Source organism: Rhamphochromis sp. 'chilingali' (genome assembly GCF_963969265.1).
Source record: "Rhamphochromis sp. 'chilingali' genome assembly, chromosome: 5".
Taxonomy (NCBI): domain Eukaryota; kingdom Metazoa; phylum Chordata; class Actinopteri; order Cichliformes; family Cichlidae; genus Rhamphochromis; species Rhamphochromis sp. 'chilingali'.
The window spans coordinates 22465071-22488995 of record NC_137932.1 but is presented as its reverse complement, the minus strand read 5'-3'; the positions used below and the strand labels follow the sequence as shown (position 1 = coordinate 22488995).

General features: G+C 38.2%; 1 protein-coding gene across 1 annotated transcript; it reads right to left on the bottom strand.

Annotated features, from left to right (window-relative positions):
* Positions 1 to 21: 21 nt before the first annotated feature.
* slc30a2 (solute carrier family 30 member 2) lies at positions 22 to 22658 on the bottom strand. Its single transcript, XM_080881855.1, has 8 exons — positions 22217 to 22658; positions 12052 to 12263; positions 11057 to 11203; positions 9418 to 9571; positions 8796 to 9015; positions 8388 to 8493; positions 5559 to 5693; positions 22 to 5322 (listed from the first exon to the last, which is right to left on the bottom strand). The coding sequence occupies exons 1-8, from the start codon at positions 22297 to 22299 to the stop codon at positions 5177 to 5179; spliced, it is 1203 nt and encodes a 400-aa protein (XP_080737981.1). The 5' UTR covers positions 22300 to 22658; the 3' UTR covers positions 22 to 5176.
* Between the last annotated feature and the right edge of the window lie 1267 nt (positions 22659 to 23925).

Here is a 23925-nt window from a genome sequence, read left to right as displayed (position 1 = left end):
TAATCCAGCTTCTTTCCATCATCAGCAGTCTTTTATTTCACTTTACAAAAACTGTTGCCACACATAAAAATGAAATATCAAACATCACACATGTGACAAGTGGATCGTATGTGACATCACAACACAGACAAATAGGACTTTTTGGGAACCACTTTTTGTACATGGAAGATAGATGTATTTACACATGTACACACAAAATCACATTATTTGACATATTTACAACAGTTACACAAATTCTAATTGTCACAAATGGCAACGGCACAATAACAGAGCATTCTCAGACATTAGATGTTCAGAGTGAACAAACAGGAAATGTTTTTCCTTTATTTTATTTTTTCTTGGAATGAAATAAACTTTATAAAGCTTCAATTGTAACAGTAGAGCCCGTATAGGAGAACTGCATGTATATCAAAACCAGTGCAGTAAAATGCATTGGTCTTTATTATATTTACTTGGTTTTAACCTAAAATCTGTAGGTGTTGGGTCCTTTATATATTCTCATTTTATAATTTCTAAAAGGAAAAAAATATATAGGATCTCTAAAAATTGGTGAAAATATAGAATTTTAAAGAAGATTTTATTCTTTGATTGAACCTCCACATGGTGCGTCTACATATTCTGACTGGCAGTTGAACAAGAAGCTACTTACAGTACATGATATTGAATAACAGCTAACAACCATGCAAGCTCTTGGATCAGAATGGACGTGAATTCGGCAATTTCAATGCATAATTGTCCTTTAATTTAAAGCAACAGTCAACAGTAACACTTGATAGCAGCTGGGAAGCATTACAGGCATGTTGGCGGACTCATTGGCTTTTTTATGGGTGTAAAATAGCTTTTTTTTTATTATTATATTTTCTCAACCTGAAAGAAAATACAAACTAAATCTGAAATCTCCATAAAACATGCTGTGGGTGTTTGCGGATCTAAGACAGTGAATTTTTATAATGTTGAAGATACCCAGCTCCACCATCACCTCAAAATGTTTTAGAATGAAACAACCAGAGAGCAAGTCCCAAGGTGATGCCCTCTAAAATTTCCGGTTTGGTCATAAAATAGCTTAACCTCTCATGCCAAAGGAGGGAGGCACTTAATAGATAATCACCATAATCATGTTGCTCTAAGACTTAATTTACATATTCATTGTCCCCAGAGGATTAGATCTAATAGAAAAAAAGAAAAATTATCGTGAATTTACACGTAAATCACACCAAAAGCAATGGATACATTAAAATAGTGGACATTTTCCATTAAAATGCTGTGTATTTTTTATGTAAATATATGTAATTGTAAGTCTAAGTGCTCGGTTCTAAGTGCCATCTTCAGTGTAACTAATGACCTCTCTGTGAAGCGTGCTGTGGATATTCATGGTCCCCAGAGGATGTCTCAGTTAAACTTTGATTGTGATGATTGCATTACCCCTTCTCCCAGTGCCATCACCAGCTCAGATTTTCTGCACTGTGCAAAATGAACTAGTACAAACCAATTTAATGGAGAGCTTGCTATGAAAATGTCCCCATTCCTGCTCCCCAGAGGAGGTATCTTTACATTTTTCTTTATAAATTATCCAGTTTGTCTTTTTGTGACCCTTTAGGCCAAATTATAACTTTTGAAAAGATTGGTGTGAAACTTCCTGTGGATATTCATGGTCCCCAGTGGACAATGTGATTACAGCCCATTCTTAAAACTATCATCAGCCCAAACTTTCTGCTTGCTAGCTTGTTCTTGTCCTCTAAGCACCCCAACAGCTACATCATGATTTTGAACACAAACAAAACAAACTGTTGGCCAGATTGATGTAAATTTAGTGGGGGTGGGGTGGAGGGGGGGTCCTCTGCATTCATTCTGTGATTGTTTTTAGTTAAAGTACAGTATATGAACACTACACTATATGAGTAAATGTACTGGACCACACCTCTTAATCTTTAAATAGAGGTGTTTTCAGTCCTATTGCCATAAGCTTATCACATTAAGCATCTAGCCATGCGACCTGCCTTTGTAAACATTTGTGAAAGAATGGGTCACTTTAAAGAGCCCAATGAATCTGAACACAGTACAGTGATAGGATCCACAGCAACAAGGTATTTCATGAAATTTCTCCCTCCTAGAAATTATATGATCAGCTGCAAGTGGCGCAGCTCCTGTAGGTGTGGTGTGTAGGTGTCCCATTACTTGTGTTCATATAGTTTTTCTTGTCTTCATATTTATGTGTTTCTCTGTAGTAGACTGACTGACAGTCACTTTAAACAAACTGGACCCTGGACTAATCTCTTGGGCTTCTTGGTCTATGTTCAGTAATCTGTCTACAATTCTGGGGAAAGTTAACAAAATGTTTAGGTCTCTAGGCCCAGTCTCTTATTTGGAATGCCTTTTGAATTTCTCCTAGCTCTTTGGGATTGGTTGGATCCCAGTACAAAAAATAAGCATTGCCTTCTTCTGTGGTCAAAAACAAAGCAAAACAAAAATATAACAGATTTGTGTCAGATATGCATAAAGTCATAGCCCAGCCCCAGTCTATAAAAAGGTAAGAGGAAGCTGATGCTTCATGACTTGCAAAACATGAATGGATGGAGAGCAGATGGATTGATGAAAGCCCAGGAAATGGAGAAACATACAGTAGATGGATGTCTGCAGGAAGAATGAGAGAGAGATAGATGACAGCAGCTGAAACTAATCGTCCGGCTCCAGAACTAAATCATTTTTGCCCTCAGACCCAAATGTCTACTCAGATCTGACAGTGGAGGTAGGTGAATGCTTTTTCAGTCTGACACTTTCCGTTCATTTTCCTTCTGCTCAATCCATATCGATACTCTGCCCACCATTATATAAACAGCTCTGAGCTACACATGCAACACAGATTTGATCGTGTCTGTTTTTAAAGGTCGCTTTGGAAAGCTAATCGTGATTCTGAAACTCTTTGTTGTCAAAGTGCTTATCAATCATGAGAAGGAACACGTTTCCCTTTGTTTGGTAGAAACATGAATACGTCTTTATGTATTTTCTAAAGTGAAAACAAAAGTGTGAACTTATATGTGAGTTTATTACTGAAGAGCTGCACACATTTTGCATGTGACACATTTAGTGCCACATGCCTCCAACATTTCCTTTTAAGGATGAACATTGTTCTTTAACAATTTAATTGTCATGTCCTTTCCTGTTTGTGTCTCATGACGTCCCTGTGGTCTTTAGTAACAGCACAATGTGGTCTTTGGTGACCAAGAGTACAGACAAAATTAAAAGATTTTTAAAGAGTCATTCTTATTCTTACTCATAAGACAGCATGTTACAGGTACTTGAAACATGCACAAAGAAATGTCAGAAATCAATCATCAGTGAGCTTTTTAACACTTTAGCACTAAAAATATGTTATGCTTGCAAGCCTTGCATAGAGATGACTACACTATAGTGGGTCTGGTAGAGCTGATACAACAAATGTGTCTGTAGTAGAGTTTCATCAGGTGCTCCATATTAACATCTGCAGCAGATGATATAGCTTATGCCTCTTATTTATTACCTTATGTTCTTGTTACAGAGTAAAGCTGATGTTCATAAATTAATTGGAAACATTTAATTAACAGCCCAGAAGATAAACTGAAAATTACTTTGGACAAACATCTGCACAGATGCCTTTAATCACGTCAGCAAAATCAATCTCCTGTGGTGCTTTAAAAGTGTTTTTAATTATTTTTTTTTTAGCAATTTGAAGAAGACTTTGAGGAGACTGTTCCTGTTTTGTGGAACTTAACTTACACTAATTTCACAGTTGATTGAATTAATCAAGAAGTGGCTGAAAAAAATATTTTCAGAAAATTCCTCAGATTTATTTATTTCTTTGTTGTTCAAATGTCTGACATGGGCATCCTTCCTTCTGACCAGCAGAGGGCGACTCCTTGAGTTTCAATGAGGCTTCTGGTTGTACAGAACTCAGTGGAACAAAGAAGCGTCACCTCTCTTAAGTCAGGACCCCAATAAACACTTTCTTTGAACGTCTATTGTCTCATTATCGAGTAACACTTCTTATGTAATGCAACATAATATTAACTTTGTAAACTGTGCTAATTATTAGATTCACAAAGGAAGGATTTACCTTACTGTAGGAATAGCTATAAGCCTAATCACTGTATGTGCTCATTTATTTGGCAGTGTTTTCTGTTTACTTACATTAAGCCTGAAATGAAACATGCTGAGGCGCAAGTAAAACAGAACTGTTATTTTTTTAAAAAGAAACAAATAAAAACTTAATACACAGTGACATCAATAAATAATGTCACTGTGTCTTTAGGGTGTTTTAATACAGAATTTATGGTAAAGTATAACTCATAACTTCTGAATTTTAGCTGGTATGACTGTTCTTAATTTAAAATAGGGTGTCTGATGGAGAACAATTACTATTATTGATCATTTCTATGCATCACTTATATCTATTTTCAACCTTGAGCTTGTGCACAGGCATTTCCACCAAAAAAGTGGTACTTGTGACCAAAAGTGGGCACCATCTCTACACCACAAAATGTCTTATCCCAAAGATGGACATCTGTCATTATGAAGGAACTACCACATAAAGTTATTTCCATGATAAGTACTCGAGTTTCTGCCAGTAACTTTACAGATAACCAGTGGGCTGATTCTTAAAAGGCACCAAGGTAGAACAGAGCAGAACTGGCACCATATTACTGAAAATAAGATATTAGTGGTCCTTAAATAAATAGTATTGTGATGTGATCTTTGTTTTGTTGAGGAAATTAATTAGAAGAGGTCAGATTTTTGGTAAAATGTGTTTTTTTTTTCAGGGCCCTACTTTCCTTTATTCTTGAAAACTTCCTTACAAGCTAGCACCAGCAACCCCAAGGACAGCTTCACCCTGATGATTCTTGTGAAATTGTCTCAGTTTGTGATGGAAATAAAGCATGCCACCCCTTTTTGAAGGACTTTGAATGAACTGGCATATTCCATGTTAGCATGGAGCTTTGGTATCAGGACTCTACTATCAGCACAAGGATGATTTCACTGTCAAATCTTTTAAAACTTAATGGCAAAAACAACCCAAAAATTCTTTCCTTGAAGGGAAGCTGCTCTGTGAATACATCCCTCACGACTCCAGACCACCAGGAGAGAATGACAATCTGTCTTAGTCATCCATGTCCTGCTGGGTCCAGTCCACTCTGGTTGTTTATCAGTCACTGGGGTCCTGGCAGTGGGAGCAGTAGCTCATGTCTTCAGAGTAGAGCTCTACCTGGATGGTGATGCTGTAGAAACCAAACTTGGTGTGGAGTAGGTCAGTGGCCTCCTGCAGCACAGACTGCTGGTCAGTGCCCTCCTCTGGTGGTGAAACAAGAAGGTAAAAATGAACAGAGTGAGTGTGGTTTACTCTACTGTGGTCTGTGAGGGGTGTAACTCAGAAATCCACATTTTGTATCACAGTTTTCTCTTCCCATATCGGAATATGCCGGCTAATGCTCATCAGCCATGTGGAGCTTTTAATGTCGGGTTAAAGTAGCCTTAATTCCCTGTGCCTCTCACTGTACTATGCACTGTAGATCAGTGTGTTACTTTACCTACAGCCAGGTGAACAGAAACCAGCGCCTGGCCCAGAGTCAGAGCCCAGAGGTGCAGGCAGTGCATGGACTTCACAGCTTTCACAGACAGCAGCACCTCCTTCACCGAGTTAAACTCGATTCCTTTAGGGGACCCTGAAAAACAACGGGCCATCAAAATTAAGACACACCAAGTTAACAGTACGTCTGTGAATGTGTGGCTCACATGCAAACAGTCTGCTTCAGATACACAGAGACTTTGTAGAGCTGATTTTGGCCTGGTATACAGAACAATATTATTCCTTGATAAGCACACAGTGATATATTTTATTTTACTGATCTACAGGTTGAAAAGAAGTCAAATTTGACTAAAATCATGACTAGTTATACAGTAGTTAATTAAAACTAGTCACTACAACTATAGAGACAATGTGTAGGAGGCATTCCTGCACATGAGACTAAGGTAGTTGCATGACTGCCTTCAAAATTTGTTTTGTGTACTACAATATCTATTCTGAAGATCTTAAATCTGGGAAATATTTCTACGTTAAGATTATAAAAACACTAAAACTAACAGTGAAAGTAATAAAAATAGGCTAAAATTGGACATTTCAAACTATATAAACAGACAAACCTAAAAGGGAAACAAAAAAGTAAATTCAACCCAAAAAGAAATATAAATGCAAACTAATCATAAATACAAGTATTAAAACTCTGATGTATGTATACAGTATTACATCAGATACATGGCTCTCATGCACGTTATCATTTTGCTCATTGACACCAAACTGTTTCAAAGATGCCCAAAAGCTACTTTGGGTCATCGTGTGAAAGTTCAGTGACGTGCAGAGACTTGGGTGATCTAATATCTCAGGGCATCCCCAGGATGTGACCATCTGTCCTCTTTGTTCTGTGCTAGGAAAACCACAGACGCGTTTCTCTGCTGTTTTACACAAACATGCCATGTGGAGCTTGGAGACATACATATCTGAAGCCATGAATACTTCAGTTAGGCTCCAAATATGTTGTTTTTTGCACTTCTACGTGACTTTGCAACATATGATGTTAACCTTTTTCATACCAGGTCAAAGCCTGACAGCTGGATCCTAGCTGCAGGCATCATGGTCAGAAATATCACATAAGCTTAATTTAAAGCAATATTCAACCTTTCTCAAAAGAGTTTTTTCTAATAAACAGCATAAACTGATGCAGGGTAGCTGCATGCTTGTTTCTGAGCGTTGACCTAAAACAAGCTGCTGGCTTTAACAGCAGTGTTACTGAACTTTATAGGTATTGGTAGGCTGGCGGTTTCTCCCTTTTCCAATCTCATATCAAGCTGAGACACTGAATTTATAGCTTGAAGAGTCAGGAAATAAAAATCAGATTTATGTTTGTTGGATTTTTTTGTGTTTTTTTCTTTGGCTCGTATTCCTGTTTATCTACTTTTCGCGATATCGGGCACCCATGAATATAGCAAAGGTAGTTTGTGGTGTTTAAGGCAACAAAAATATAATTAGAAAAACTGCACAATGTATTTTTCCACCAACTGTGATAGATTTACCAAAAAAAAATGTACAAATGAAATCAAATCCACCAATTTAGTTTTAAGCAGTTTCACCGGGAACTGTGTTGTTGTTTTTTTCATACTAAACTATTGCTAACCAAAAGAAGCATGTAATTGAAATTACAGCAAGGGAGCTGCCATTAATCATTACATTCTGCTGTTAGCCTGAGCTTCTTGTTACGGGCAGTTGCACAGTTTCTTCTGCACAGTAAGGCCTCGATTATACTCTGCTTCAAACACAAACAGCTGGAGAAACCACGGCATCCATGTTTGGTGCATTGTAATGCAAAGTCTCTGCAGCTGAGTCTTCACTCGCAGAAAAATGAAGCAGGCATGCAAACATCTGCACAGACATGAAGAAGAAATTTAAGTCACTCTAAGCCAAGCCTAGAGGAGGAGACGCTATAACAGTTATATTTTTATTTCATCTTATTTTATCTTTATTTAGATTTCAAACTGAAAGGGTGTGACAGAAGCTACAGCTTATATAACATCTGCCCTTGATGCCACAATCATGTAAGGAAAATTGTGAACTAGATTTTAAACCTCAGATTTAACACAATAAAAGAAGAAAAAGAAATAATAATCATTCATGTCAAATCCAGCTACAGATGAACCCGTTGTATCGAAAGCATCTTCACATTAAACATTTATCACAGTATTGAAAAATGTATTTTTCTGGACGATCTTTTTAAGAAGTTTCAGTGTGATGCAGGTTTTTCTTTCAGGACAACAACCTTAGGACACAAAAACTGGCCTGACTTCATACTGGACTTATTGGATTGGATTTGTTATAATTCCATTTTAAGAACTTCTGGAGATATTATGTTGCAATTGTACATTTTATGCTTTGAATCAAATTTTTGAACTTCAATGTGTTTAATTAAATTATAATAAATAAATAAATATCAAATTTATTGACTTACAACAGGGTTTGTTATCATTACATGGGTTTTTGTTTTGTTTTTTTGAGTAACTGCATTATAATTTCTGACAAGAGTTTGTGAGTTTTTCAAATACATGTTTTTCCATTTTGAGCCCACAAAGTCAGTTCCCTCCTGCACTCAAAGACAGGCATTTCTATCTGGAGAACCCAGTATGTAGATAGATCAGTGGCGCAACAAGCAAGAGGAAAAACACATATGTAAATCTGGTGTGAAGTACCCCTTTTGCATAATAACAAAAATACTTTATACTTCATGGGAACTATCAGGTACAGTATATGATTCCACTATTAAAATATGAAAAAGTATTTCGAACATAAGAAGCTGTTGATTGTTTAATACCTTCCATGAGTATCCTAAAGACGTCTCTGAGGATGGTGACAGTGGTGCAGAGAACAAAGACAGAAAATAGGAACGTGCAGATGGGGTCCGCGACTTTATACTCGGGCTGAAAGAGAGAAAAGAGGTTAAGGACACTTTAAAGAGCAAGAAAAGGGCGTCAGATGGTGATTTCCACAGTCATGAGGCACTAAAGTGCTCCAGGCACAAAAACAAGAACATCTTGCAACACAACAGAAATGCTTGAATCTTTCATCCATAATACATAAGAAACCATACATGGTTTCTTTGTACACATTCAAATATAATTCTCTAATGCTCAGAATACAAATATGCTTGTACCTGTAAGCACATCTTTGTGCTTTTAACATGACTCTGTTTTATATCATGTAATATATCTGTTTATCTGACCCGGAAGTAGATGATGGTCGCCGCCACCATGACGCCGACACTCTGCAGCAGGTCTCCCACCACGTGGATGAAGGCAGCACGGACGCTTGTGTTACCATGACTGCCGAGGAGGGCGTGCGAGTGGCCATGAACCACGGGGCTCTGACCATCCTCGTCGATCTGGTGGTAACCGCTGCCGTGAGCGTGGAAGGTGGTCGAATGGTGGAGGATGTACGCCATGCTAGAGAAAGGAAACGAGACAAAGGGTCATCAGTTGTATTCGCATGCCTTGCTTCATGGCACTCAGGAAACAGATGTGCTCTTCTAAGATATGACGGTATTCCGTCATATCTTAGAAGAGCACATCTGTCCATCATTTTTCTCAATCAGATCCTCCCTTTTGCTTCTTGCATCTGGTCTCATTAGACCGAGATGTCAGTAGAGGAAATGTGAGTGAGGTCGCCATGGTTACAGCCATCTTTTAAATACTGTCTATGGTTTTTGTTAGTAAAATATTTGTAATTTTTTTTATTATTAGTAAAAGTAATGGTAATATTATGTAATGGTGTCAATAGCAGCAGCATACATTGAGAGCAAAGTTTTTACAAGCGTTAATATACTTTTAAAGGTGTGAAGCACTCACACAATATTGACGATGACAGCACAGCCAGAGGTGACCAGCATGACGTGTCCATCAATCTCATAGTCGTTACGTATGATCCTCTCAATGGCCAAGTAGACCAGAGCTCCAGTGACGATCCAGATGGACATGACGGAGATGAATGCCCCGAGGATCTCTGGAAGAAGAAGAAAATCATGAACCTTTATTACTTTATTGTAGTCATGCAGTTCATCACAGATAATAAGGAGGCACATCTACTGTATGCTGCTGACCATATACTTTTAAAATTAAACTGCTTCTTCTGAGCTTAAACTAAACTGACTTTACTAATACGTTGATGGCCTCAATCACCAGTTCCCTGTCTTAGTAAATGCAAGTTAATGTTCATCTTGTAAATGATGGTCAATATAGCAGGCTACGCTTAAACTCTACACCATATGAGCCTCCCGCTGTACTTCAGTCAGAGTCATTACTTGCTCAAAACAAGTGGTCTCAAAATAGCAAAAAGAGTTCAGATCAAGGCTTTAAAACAGGAATTCATAACTAATGGATGATTTCATAGATGCCAAGTCTGTCTTAATAGGTGTTTGCTTTTCCAAGGGTTGAGGCTAAACACTGCGCTCACTATAATCTGTATCTGGAATCTGTCTATATAATTTCTCCTTGTGTAAGCCACCACGTGAACATCATGCACCTGATATATAGGACAAATCATTTAAATTAAAAAAAGGATGAAGACAGTATTTTTTCTTAGTATAAAAATGCTCCCAGGAGAAGGTTAGCAGAAAATCGATCTATCCATTTTCTGCCACCTGCATAGGACTGTGTCATGATACTAGCAGTCTTTACAGAAATGATCAAGCCTCCCTCTCTACAACCACAGCTTCCAGCTCTTGTGACACTAAAGTGTTCCCAAGCCAGCCGAGAGACATGATTTCTGCAGCGTATCCTGGGTCTACTCCAGGTCCTCATCCCATACTATGCCAGAAACATTTCAGCTAGGAGGTGGTAGGTGTGTTACTCAGATAGCCAAACCACCTTAATTGTCTCCTTTCAAGGAGGAGAAGCAGCAGACTGACTGCAACTAGAAATCCCGTTGATAAGAATTATGAACAAAGTTGGTAACAAAGAGCAACCCTTTACCAAACTGCAGCACCACTGGACTCTTGGAGAACCAGAAGGACATGTTTAAATGCCTTCTTCACAAAACACATCAAAACTGAAGGAAGGCCACATCATTTCTCCTGAATCCAAAGTTTATACTGTTTAGATTATTCTCTCCTGTATCTTGGTGTAGATGTTTTCAGGCAGGCTGATGAGAGCGATCACTTGAAGATAGAAAACAGCCTCTAGTTCCTTTTCTTAAAAAGTGAGATCATCAATCCAGGCTGACATTACCTGCCCCAACCTTTACACAGGGATACACCAGGGTGTGCAATCAGAATAGCCACAATACATCTAGTGACTCAAGCAAGTTGAGGCCATGTAGAGTTTATTTTGCCCATGTGCAGTTTACATGGACAAAATAAAGGAAAATCTACACAAAATAACTCAGGCCCAGGAACTCCTACAAATGACCAGCAATATAATGCATATACGAAATGTTTGTCTCCAGCATCCAGTCGACATGAAGCTGAAGCTGAATTCTTATTATTCTCACCTGATCTGTGCCAACCAAAGTTCATGGTTTTGGTGGGCGGTCTGGAGGAGATCCACAGGGAGAACAGGCTCACCATCATGCTGCCAAAGTCTGTCAGAAGGTGGGCCGCATCAGTCATGATGGCCAGGCTGTGGGCCAGGTAGCCTCCTGTAAATCAGGAGGAAAAATGACACTGGGCACAAATGATAATGTATATGAGCCAGGAGACTGCGTTTATAATAGTCTGCTTAAAGATAAGGAAAGACACATAATCCAACTCATGTCACTTTTTTTTGTGGTATGTACATACATGTTGAATACGATATCCAAACAGAACAGAGCAAACAGAAAGTGTGAAGCTGTGTTTATTTTCATTCACATTTAGCTAATAAAAAAGATTTTTATTAAAAAGTGTGTCGTAGCTCGCCAACTGTGAAAGTACCTGCTGGGTAATAACATCTCTTTTAATAGCTTTTAAATACACCCATCTTAGACACTCAGAGGTATATTAAACATGTGATTTAAAGCCTCAGTTGCCTCAGGTAAAAGAGGGATTTTATTCTTTTAGATCATTTTAAATATCCGTGCAACCAGCCAGTGAATGTCAGCCACCATTTTATTCTCTTAACAGTAAAAAAGTTACACTATAAAAAGAAAAATGAACCTACACTTTTACAGGGAAATAAAGGAGTTCCTCAATAGTTCACCACTGAAGCATTTCTTGCTATGATGCTTATAATGATACTAACGTCTGCATGAACACTTGTCTGCATGATTTTTTTGCTCCTGTCAAAAGTGATCATTTGGTCAAATGTAATAGCTTCCTATGCTTAATAAGTGCTTATAACCATCTTCTTGTCATAAGTATTGTGTCCCACACAAATCTCCACACTTTCTGGTGTGTGAATATAGGGAAGTTTATTTATGTCCAAATGGTTGAGAAGGCACATAACAAATTAGGTCACCATTCAAGCTGCTTTCTTTTCTCATTCATTTCTTTTCTTGGTGCTTCTCACCTATGACCTCGCCAATCATGAAGACGAGGCAGACTGCTGAAGTGATGTAGAGTTTCTTCTTGGCCAGCAGCTTGTCCACGCTCTCCTCGCATGCCGACGCTTTGGGGCCGTGGCAGTGAGTGCCGACGGGTCGTTTCAGCTCGATGGCGCCCGACATGCCTCCATTCTTTAAAGGGAAGTCTGAATAATGTTCTTTGGAGTCTGGAAAGGAGCTGCAGGGGGCAGAAAATAAACAGTAGTATATTTTCACAGCTTGAATGAGTGAGCTTGCCATGAAGGATGCTATTATCACTTAGCTGCTGCTGATCAAACAATGTGACCCTCAAGCTGTTCCTCCTGAAGAACCTACCTATGATGCACAGGGCTGCCATTATAATCTTACACCTGCAGTATTGTGCTGTTGCTCTAGCTTTCAGTACCACATTTAAACATACTTGGTTACATCACCTGTATCAGCTGTAATGTTTGATTTTTTTCAGGTAATGAATGAACAGAGTTGTTCGCTGTGGTTTTTGATGTTTCATTTGTTATATATTTTTACGCATTTGTTTATTGTAAAGCTTTTATGTGACCTTCCCTGGGAAAGAAGGAAATTAGCAATTTTGGCATGTTTACATCTCACCTTTTTCTGCATAATGATGTGAGTTACTTGGACTATTAAATAAATAATAAATATAAAATAATAAATATGAGTGTTGTCACAGAGACAGTTCCCAGTTCAAACCCTAACTGACAAGCATGCTGGGTTAACTGGTAATTCTACACTGATCATAAATGAGAGGTAGATAACATGTGCTCCAAAGCTCAGTTTTAATGCATTGTTAAATGAGGTCAGTGCAAATAGAAAAGCACTATATACAGTATAAATATTATAAATCATACTGGGCTGTTCAGACAGAAAACATTATATCTGAAGATGTGAGCTAGTCTGCAGTGTGATGGGTGCATTTAAAGATAAATCTACTTATTAAGAAAAAAAATTATTTTTGTATCTTCTGACCGACATGTCTGTTAAAACAATGTAATTTCAGCCTTAGTAAAACCCCCTGTCTGATCTCATGGAGGCCGGCTTTTTGTCCATCCTTGTAACAGCAGCACAGCTGAGGTGGGGTTTTTTAGCTGATGTTACAGCGCAGCAGATCATCTTTTGATAGAGTCCCAATGGTTTACAAAGTGGAAACCTGACAGAGTGCATCGCAGTCAGTGTTCACTTAAGTGAAAGAATGGTGTGCCGTTTCGTTCGATGAAGAACCCATTAAAATCGATTCATGTTGACAGTGAAGGAGGGTGAACAGACTGCCCTGTTTTACAGTCCAGAACTTCACGTCACGACTGCTCCTGAGTTTTAATAACTCATAAGCGCTCCATCTTAGGTCTTGTGCGTTGTGTTGTTTTCTATTCATCCAGGTTACAGCAGTGTTTTAATTGACAACAAATTTGTGAATGAAAGTCATATCTATCCAAAATGTTGTAAAACAAGCAAACAACAACAACAACAACGAATAAACAAACAGCAAACAACAACAACAACAACGAATAAACAAACAGCAAACAACAACAAAAACCTTAAGAAAGTGTAACAATCCTTTGACAAGCAAATTATAAAATTAGTGCTTCTTGTGTATAATAAATCAGACTGTAAACTTGAAGCCAGACACTGCCCAAACATCAAACATATAACAACAAATAGATAAATGTTTTTTTTAATACTCCATCCATCTATTTTATTTACCATTAATCCTATTAGGACTGCCAAGGTTTGGAGACTATACCTGTTGTTTGGCAAGAAGAAGGATGTACCCAGTACTGGTCACCCATCAACCACAGAGATTCACAGAGACAACAGACAACCATTCAAACCCAGTACCAGGTAATTCCAAAGGAATCTGAAGGAAGTTGATTAGAATACAAAAACATGTGTACACTGGACAATCTTTTGTCTTCAGAACTGCCTTAATTCTTATAGCACAGATGGAACAAGGTTCTGGGTCTAAAGGTTGCTGAGTTGACCTAATACCTAATAATCTGGCCTGTTTATTTGGTAATTTAGTAAATTAAAACAGTAGCAGTGGTAAAATAAATAATACTGTAATCATTTAATAGTTGCCATTCTGTTCATTTTGCACATAAATACAGAATCTTTTCATTTAACACCATCTTGCCCATCTACAATAAGATGCTTTTCATTTGAAAGTCAATTTTTCAGTGTTCAATCGGGACATTACAGATCTATGTATACTTGAACCCTAGCAAGATGCAGACCCGACTGGATTACTGCTGAGAATAAAAGAAAATGCTGACCTTTCCATTTATTTTCTATCTTTGTCTCTCTCTCTTACACACACACACACACACAGGTTGCTGTTCTTATCATGCGTGGGGGAGGATTCGATGATGTGACTAATGAGGTGGAAAAAAGCTAATTTGGCCTCACTTGAGATAACCAGACACACACTTTAATGTCACACTCTTCACACAGGAGATTGCGAGCGCTGTACGATTATCACACACACACTCGTCTTCGAAGATGTCCAACCTCAAAAGAAGCAGCCAGGCGGAAAACAGATTCTGTTCAATTATACCACCGGGACACGAGAGAAAACCAACCACACACACACACACACACACACACACACACACACACACACACACACACAATGAAACCTTGGGGTGATGATAAATTCCAGAGTGTGCAGAAAAAAAATATCCTGTTCAAAAGATTCATGCAAAATATCCTCAGACATTAAACACACTGTGTGGCCTGCAGCGCAACATTGTCGGGGGGGGGGGGGGGGGGGGGGGGGGTGCCTGTTAAGCAAACATCTGTGCCATTAACATCTGTAACCCTTCTGCCAAATTCAAACATAACAAGATTTTTTTTAATCTCTTTCTGAAGGTAAACTGAACAACAGTGAATGTTGGTGTATACATGTGTACATATATGCTAGTATATGCATTTGTATATAGGTGTGTGTACATATACAGTGGGGCAAAAAAGTATTTAGTCAGCCACCGATTGTGCAAGTTCCCCCACTTAAAATGATGACAGAGGTCAGTAATTTGCACCAGAGGTACACTTCAACTGTGAGAGACAGAATGTGAAAAAAAAATCCATGAATTCACATGGTAGGATTTGTAAAGAATTTATTCGTAAATTAGGGTGGAAAATAAGTATTTGGTCACCTCAAACATGGAAAATCTCTGGCTCTCACAGACCTGTAACGTCTTCTGTAAGAAGCTTTTCTGTCCCCCACTCGTTACCTGTATGAATGGCACCTGTTTGAACTCATCATCTGTATAAAAGACACCTGTCCACAGCCTCAAACAGTCAGACTCCAAACTCCGCCATGGCCAAGACCAAAGAGCTTTCGAAGGACACCAGGAAAAGTATTGTAGACCTGCACCAGACTGGGAAGAGTGAATCTACAATAGGCAAGCAGCTTGGTGTGAAAAAATCAACTGTGGGAGCAATCATCAGAAAATGGAAGACATACAAGACCACTGATAATCTCCCTCGATCTGGGGCTCCACGCAAGATCTCATCCCGTGGGGTCAAAATGATCATGAGAACGGTGAGCAAAGATCCCAGAACCACACGGGGGGACCTGGTGAATGACCTGCAGAGAGCTGGGACCAAAGTAACAAAGGTCACCATCAGTAACACACTACAACGGCAGGGAATCAAATCCCGCAGTGCCAGTGCATGTCCAGGCCCGTCTGAAGTTTGCCAGAGAGCACATGGATGATACAGCAGAGGATTGGGAGAATGTCATGTGGTCAGATGAAACCAAAGTAGAACTTTTTGGTATAAACTCAACTCGTCGTGTTTGGAGGATGAAGAATACTGAGTTGCATCCCAAGAACACCATACCTACTGTGAAGCATGGGGGTGGAAACATCATGCTATGGGGCTGTTTTTCTGCCAAGGGGACAGGACGACTGATCCGTGTTAAGGACAGAATGAATGGGGCCATGTATCGTGAGATTTTGAGCCAAAACCTCCTTCCATCAGTGAGAACTTTGAAGATGAAACGAGGCTGGGTCTTCCAACATGACAATGATCCAAAACACACCGCCCGGGCAACAAAGGAGTGGCTCCGTAAGAAGCATTTGAAAGTCCTGGAGTGGCCTAGCCAGTCTCCAGACCTCAACCCCATAGAAAATCTGTGGCGGGAGTTGAAAGTCCGTGTTGCTCGGCGACAGCCCCAAAACATCACTGCTCTCGAGAAGATCTGCATGGAGGAATGGGCCAAAATACCAGCTACTGTGTGTGCAAACCTGGTAAAGACCTATAGTAAACGTTTGACCTCTGTTATTGCCAACAAAGGTTATGTTACAAAGTATTGAGTTGTATTTTTGTTATTGACCAAATACTTATTTTCCACCCTGATTTACGAATAAATTCTTTACAAATCCTACCATGTGGATTCATGGATTTTTTTTTTCACATTCTGTCTCTCACAGTTGAAGTGTACCTCTGGTGCAAATTACTGACCTCTGTCATCATTTTAGGTGGGGGAACTTGCACAATCGGTGGCTGACTAAATACTTTTTTGCCCCACTGTATATGGATTTCTTGTCATCTTATTACTCCATTTATTTTAATCTGTTCTGTTTATTTTGCCTACATTATCCTTATGTTCAGCACTTGTTCAACACCTGATGTCTTTTAAACATGCTATACAAATAAAGCTGATTTGACTAAAGGTGGACTTAATGGTGGTTTTACATTTATTACGGGTGAAATGTTTTTGTTTGCACTTTCTTACTTTCTCATCCAAAAATCCTGGTGCAAATGAATACCTCATGAAGTTACTGCTTATTTTATTTGATCTTGGTAGTAAATTGCACTGTTCTTTTGGAAACTATATGGTTGTTGGTCAGCACTCCTTAATCAAGTGGCTCCTTGGCTTTAAACACTGAAAACACTCCCAGCCAACCGCAGTAATACCGCAGCTGTGCCTTAAACTGGCTCAGTAGCATTCAGCACTAATTTGTCAAGTCAAATAGTCAAATCCATTAATTAGGTGGACATATTGTGACTGTAATATTACCTGCAAAAAACATCCCCAGAGAATTGAAAAAAGTGTGTTTAAAATGATATTTGAAATGCAAATACAAGTTTACAATTATGTGTTTTTTGCAGTCTATTTATTTCAAAGTGGTGACGATGTTTTGACCCTGGTGGTGACTGGGCTTCAATTCTTTTAAGAAATAAAAACAAATTTGAAGAAAAAGCTTTTATGTTTGTTTGTAATGTGTATTTTCCTGTTCATGCATTTTATGTGTAACACTACAGACCTTAAAAAGAACAAAAGTTGTACAAACAACAAAAAAATTTATTGGTGCATTTTAGTTTTTGCTTTCAGCGTTTAGTGCTAATAGTCTTAATGTTTTTAAGTCCTTTGGTTTAAGTCAGACGATCGCAGGTCAAACATAACTGTGTCTGAGCGTTTTCAGTAGGAGAGATTGCTCCTCGTGTTGACTCTGCAGGGGGGGGAAAATAACACAATGACCAAAATATTCATCGAAACAATCAAAAGTGTCGTCACTGAGACGTTCCCTGAGTGGGATAATTCACTCAGTGGTCTGTATTTAGGGATTTACAGCCCTCTGCTGACCCCGCCTCACTTTTGGTGTCTGGCATCAATGATTATTTTTCATTTAAATACAACTAACATAAGCACAAGAATGAGATGGTACTATAAACTGCCAAAAAACCTGCTTCTGCACTCCAAATATAATAAAAAAAAAAAACTAGTAATTATTAATGATACATGGCTCATATTCCTCTGGCAGTCATCCTCAAGTACTTTTTTCACTGCCACCCTTACAAATTGACGATATGGCAGACCCAAGGAGTCTCCTTAAGATTATTAACATTAGATTTTCTTTTCAAAGTAGATTTCATGTCTTTGTCAATACCCCACAGGGCAGGTAAGCAGCGTTTATTGTTGCCCAGCACCGGCAGCACAAACAGAGAGAGAGACTCCTCGGGGAAAAGTCAGTGATCTGTGAAATGAAATGAGATCTTGGAAGTCCAGCGGGGGAAAAAAACAAAATCATAAGCATTTAATTACAACTGCAATCTGCTGTATCAGAACATCCCGCAGCACTTTTGTTAACAGACAGAAGAATCTCTGCAGCGAAAAACTACTGAGCAGTGTTTTATTTTTACAGATATGCATATTAATATTTCAGCAGACAAATCAGTGGAGTACAGAATGAAAGTGATTATCATCTTATTATATCCTCATCTTTTTGTTTTATCACTTGTGATGTGCAGGCTTTAGTAAATAGGCAGTGTCTATATATATGTTTGTGTGTGTGTGTGTATATATATACACACACACAAACACACACATTACAGTGTTGTAAATTTGTGTTTTATACAGATGCTACATTTGTTTCTAATATTTTAATTAGAGGTTTTGAAAGCTTTACACTTGGTGAGATCTTGGTCAACAGTCCATGTTTTTAACCTTAATAAAAGGCCCTGGTTTTATCCAGATGATCCGGCTTTTTTATGTAAACAAAAACATTTATTTTTAAATGTTTGTGAATGACCCATGAGATTTGCCTTTGTTTTTCCCCAGAGAGAAGAAAGGTCCACATCAGTGCACCATAAGTCATGTTTACAGTTTACGATGATTTCACATCACATTGCAGACCGAAGTCACATTTCCTTTTCATCACTGGTCTTCAATCTGTAATATTTATTCTCATGGATTAGATTAAATCCCTAGTGACACGCCTATTATGTTGTATATTAAAATGTATATTAACAGAATTTGTTTTCAAACTCTCAATAAAATCCAATATGGTCGCATCCATTAAAATGACAACCACTTGATGTGCCTCAGCCTTGGGACCTCCCACTGAAATACCAGGAATAGGAATTATTTGCTTACATCAGTGGTTTTTAAACTGTGGGAGCTGATACAGGTGGAGTCTGACCAATCAAGGAAAATATGCAGTGGACTAAAGTTAAATAGATCTGGTTTTTCTGAAATTAAATGTGCTGACTATTATTTATTTTTTTCAAATTCAAGTTTTCTGGGGTGTGGACCTTTTGCCTTCTTTTTTGTTTTCTGGGCATGCCAGAAAACATTAAGTAACCACTAGTGTACATTAAATACTTAAATACCCCAGTTTCAATGCATCTCCCTCTGGTGGTCAATGGTTCACTCTTCAAAAATGGGACTTTTGAGTTCTGGGAGATTGAAAAATTGTTGAGATATGTATGACAGCTTGTTCCTGCCACATAAATAAATAAATAAATAAATACTTACTTAATTTTAAGTTTTGAGTGATTTTCTCAGAAATTTGAATTAGTTCAAACTTTGAGATAATCAACCTCATATTTTGACATAATAGCTGAACTCGGTGTATCCAGAGATGCCTAATTTAAAAAAGAATACACATACACCTATTGCTTATGTTTCGTGCGTGGAAACCAAAGAATCACAGGCCTGCCTCCAATGAATACAGCACATTTAAAGCAGTACTGTAGATGCCTTTTAGCTATAACTACTCCTGCTTGGTGCTGAATGACTTACTGACATTTGACTGAAAAACAAGAACAAGAACAAGAACTGCTGTGCCTTTAATATCAAAGGTTTTAATCTCCTGATTTTGGCTTTGACTAAAAATGTATTTTAATGGTCAGAATTTATTTTGCACATTTACTCTGATTAATGACAAACATTTAACAAATCTGCAGGAAGATGGAAACAGCCTTACTGAATCCACAGCACCATCAATTGGTCATCAGAGTAGTTACTGATCACTAAACGGAGTGAAAGATTTTTTGTATTTCTTTTTAACCCTGGTAACCTCAGACTCATGGCTAAAGCTTGTAAGTGGTCCACAAAGCAAAGTTTAAACATCATCAGCATAGCTATCAGTTAGATGTTGCAAACACTTTAAAAGTGAATTACATGGACGGATTAACCTCATTAGAGGTACCTGGGTAAGGATCAGTTGGCGCATCCCTTCTTTCCTCCTCAAACAGTCAGGCACTTACAAACAAATACTTTGAGTTTTTTTTTTATCTCAACTTACTAATTAATCATCCAATCACTTTTGTATTTGTTACTCATCCATGTTAAATTGATTTGTAATGATCTTTTACTCTATTTTCTGACATTTTATAAATGGATTAGCAATCATTGTTCCAAACTTATGCAAGCTCTTTTCTTATCATTTTCGTTTTTACTATACTTGAAAAACAAAACAGCAGATTCAAGCTGATAAAACAGAACTTCGGGTTGAGCCCTCCGGTGATATTTGGCGGTGGAAATTAAATGAATTCTAAGTGATAGACTGAGTAAGTCTGACTTTGGAATCCTTGGATGCTCGTATTTATTTTATTAACTTTAATGCTAATGTTTACATCTATTCCTGTGTTTTTGATTACGAGTTCTGCTGATTCTAAAATACATCAAAAAATACTGTAGAAACATTAGTGAACAATAAAGGTCACTTTACTGCCAGCTGGGGAGGAAAATGCTAAAGGTGACACTGTAAACACATGCGTGCACTTGCACAAGAACGGCGCAAATGGTGCATGAAATCCCAAATGTAGCGCCATATGCACATCTGTCTGTGTTTCTGAACACTTCTTTTAATCCCAAATGATCAGTAGGCCTATTTCACTTATTTCTACAAAATCATGTTAGAGCAATGTGCTTTTTTATTTGATTGATTCAAAATACATAAATAAATACAATACAAAGGCCCTGCAAGTTCGCACTAATATTTGCAAGTAACTAACCCTGTAAAACACGTGTTTCCCACCCGGTGGAGCTTCCCTTTTTCTTCTCCTGCTTTATAACGCGTAAAGTTTCTGCCACCTTATCTCTTTTTAATCGTGTTGTATCTGGAAATTATCTTTTAAAAAATAAATAAATAAAACAGCCAGTTTTAAAGCGTGAAATCAAAGGCATCGATTCACTTCCACCAGCTTCACTGACTTAAAAACAGTTGATCAAAGAGGTGGAAACGTGCATCATGAGGGCCTCTGAAGGCTGAAAATAACAGATAATTCTGCAGGATTATGATTAATGGCTGAGTGGGCGATTGCATTTGATTTTCCTCACGTATTTCATATTAAAGCGAGAGAGCGTCTCCACCTGTTTTTTTCTGCAGCGCGTTGAAAAATCACCAGGTGTGTTTCTGCAGCAGCCGGCTGGATGTTGAGCAAACAAAGCTGATGCACATGTTTGCATCAGCTTTGACTGTGCGCATAAAATCGTCTTTTTTTTCTTTCATTTGCTCCGCCATCTATATTTTAAACTCGGTGGTTTTTTAAATTAAATTATTAAAAGTGGTGTTTTTACACGTGGGCCTCTTTAAAATCCTATACAACTTATTTCTATAATGTGGGAGCTATTTGTTAAATACGCCAGAAAAGGAGCGCATTCCAACTATGTTTTAATATTTTTATTATCCTATCCTACAATTAAAAATTCGAACCAGCTTTGTGTATGCTTTTTAGTAATATTCTCTGCTGTGTATTTTTTGTATCAGCAGGTTTAAGCACCTATGGATTGTGTGTGTGTGTGTGTGTGTGTGTGTGTGTGTGTGTGTGTGTGTGTGTGTGTGTGTGTGTGTGTGTGTGTGTGTGTGTGTGTGTGTGTGTGCCCTCTGTGATTGCAGGCTGGAGCCTCTGCTAATGACAGATGATGAGTTTTTAGCATTGCTCAGTGAACTGGCCCCGGGGCCATTTGTCACAGGCTGTCCAGAAACAAGCCAAGCATGGAAATGAATTTGTTCATTCACATAAAACAACCCGTGAGAGCCAAAGCCTGCTCAACGTGCACTATAACAACCACTCTCGGTGCGCCTTCATTACGCACGTTTATAAGATAATGTGCAACAATAGTGGATTCTTCCTGCATCTATCTTAAAATTATAATTTAAAAAATAATATTTTGAGTTTTCTATTAAAAATGTTGATGTCCTTAACAAAATCTGCTTACTTGCATTTTTCTTTAAGTGTCAGCAAACAAAGAATTGTTGTCGCGCCCCCCCCCCCACACACACACACATTTTATACACAGTTTATGCCCCAAAATGACTAAATGTGTTCACATAACTTCGTCCTACATGTGGTATTATTCTTCATGCGGCTGCAGTGATACGAAGCAAAGCATTTCCCCACCTTTGCAGTTTTAGTGAATATGTCTTGGCATTCTTCTCGTCTATGAGGTGAGATTTTTCCGAATTTCCAGCATTATTATCCATTTTGCAGCCAGCAGTCAGTTGGTGTCCTGTCCGAGAGGCAAAAAAGTACGACTTTTTTTTCTAAGGTGAAGATGATGCAGGTGAGAATCGACCGCTCCGGTCTTCCTGTTGTGTAGTTAGCGCGGGGAAAACTCAGGCCGAGACCTCATTTCTGTGAGCGCAGAGACTTCAGTACAAACGAGGAAATTCCTTCATTGCAGTGCTGAGAGGCAGGAGGAGGAAACCACATGCGGCTTTTTCTGAGGGAGGTTTTAATTTGGTCTGAGTTGCAGGTTCGAACGTGGAGCTGCAGCGGCAGTAACGAGGCACACAGCGCGCTGATCACTGCAGCTGCTGTGACTGGACAGCAGAGATACCTGCAGCGCAGAGCCTGACTGATCACCCGGTGCACATCATTGGTGAATGCTAATGGGACGAGCGTGAAAGAAAGTCAATTAGCAGAAAACGTCAGCTTAAAAAAAACCCCACGCAAATATATGTATATATATATATATTTCAGATCCACCGTCACATTTTACATTCATTACAGCTTTATTTATACATATGAAAGCCAAAGGACATTTCTGTGCAATTTCTGTGTTTGTTGTTAGACAAAGGGAAACAGGACATTTTAGGCGTAACTCTAAACAGATGGGTAACAATTAATAAAATAGCTCTTATACCTAAATTATCATTATGTAGCTATGGATGAACAAATAAATAAATAGATAAACAAATAAGTAAAACATACGACTAAAGTAATACAAGGACACAGTCATATATACTAATATCCTGTACATAAAATCTCAGTTAGTCTTGGCGCCAGTCTTTTCATTCATGTCCTCTGTAGTGAACTCGCAAATCCTAAAAAGTTAAACTGAAAGATCCTTTCCCCCTCTGTTCTCAGGAGGATTTCATATTAACATTTTCGCAAAATATTTGTTTGCTTCTAAAATTCTAAAATAATACTTCTCTGTACCTGCAGGTTAATGCGGCTCTAACTAAAGAAGAATTTGAATTAATGAGCATGCAAAATCCTCTATTTTTGAAATGCGTTTTATTCATTACACAGCATGATACGCTAATTATTTTAAGTTGTGAGACTTTTCTTGTAATTCGTCTCAAATTCAGCACTACAGCGCTCCAGTGCTGCGTTCAGGCTCCAATGGGACAAACGTAAATTTTCTGGATTTGCAGAAACCTGTCTTTTTGTAATCACCACCTGGAACAAAAACTAATTTTTACTACTATTTGGCAGTGCAAGTGGGATTTTCTTTTTCATATTTTAACTTTCACTAATTATTAGAATATTTATATCTAGCCTTACCCTTGTTTTCCCAAGAACTTTTCCACATATCTGAATCCAATTGAAAATAATTTTAAGTTATTCATGGCCTATTTTAGATTACTCTGACTCACCACAGCATCTTGTGGTGCAAACTAGTATTACTCTAATGTAATATGTGGAATATGTGGACGATTTCAAACTGTTTTAAACACAGAAATTCACCCAAAATGCTTTTAAAGTAAATTTAAACTACCTGTAATCAGTCAGTGGCATGTGTGCATCTTTTTCCAAGCGTAAAACAAAGACTTCCAAGCGTGCCTTAAACTGCCAGTTTACAATGACAGTCCTTGGCAAAACAA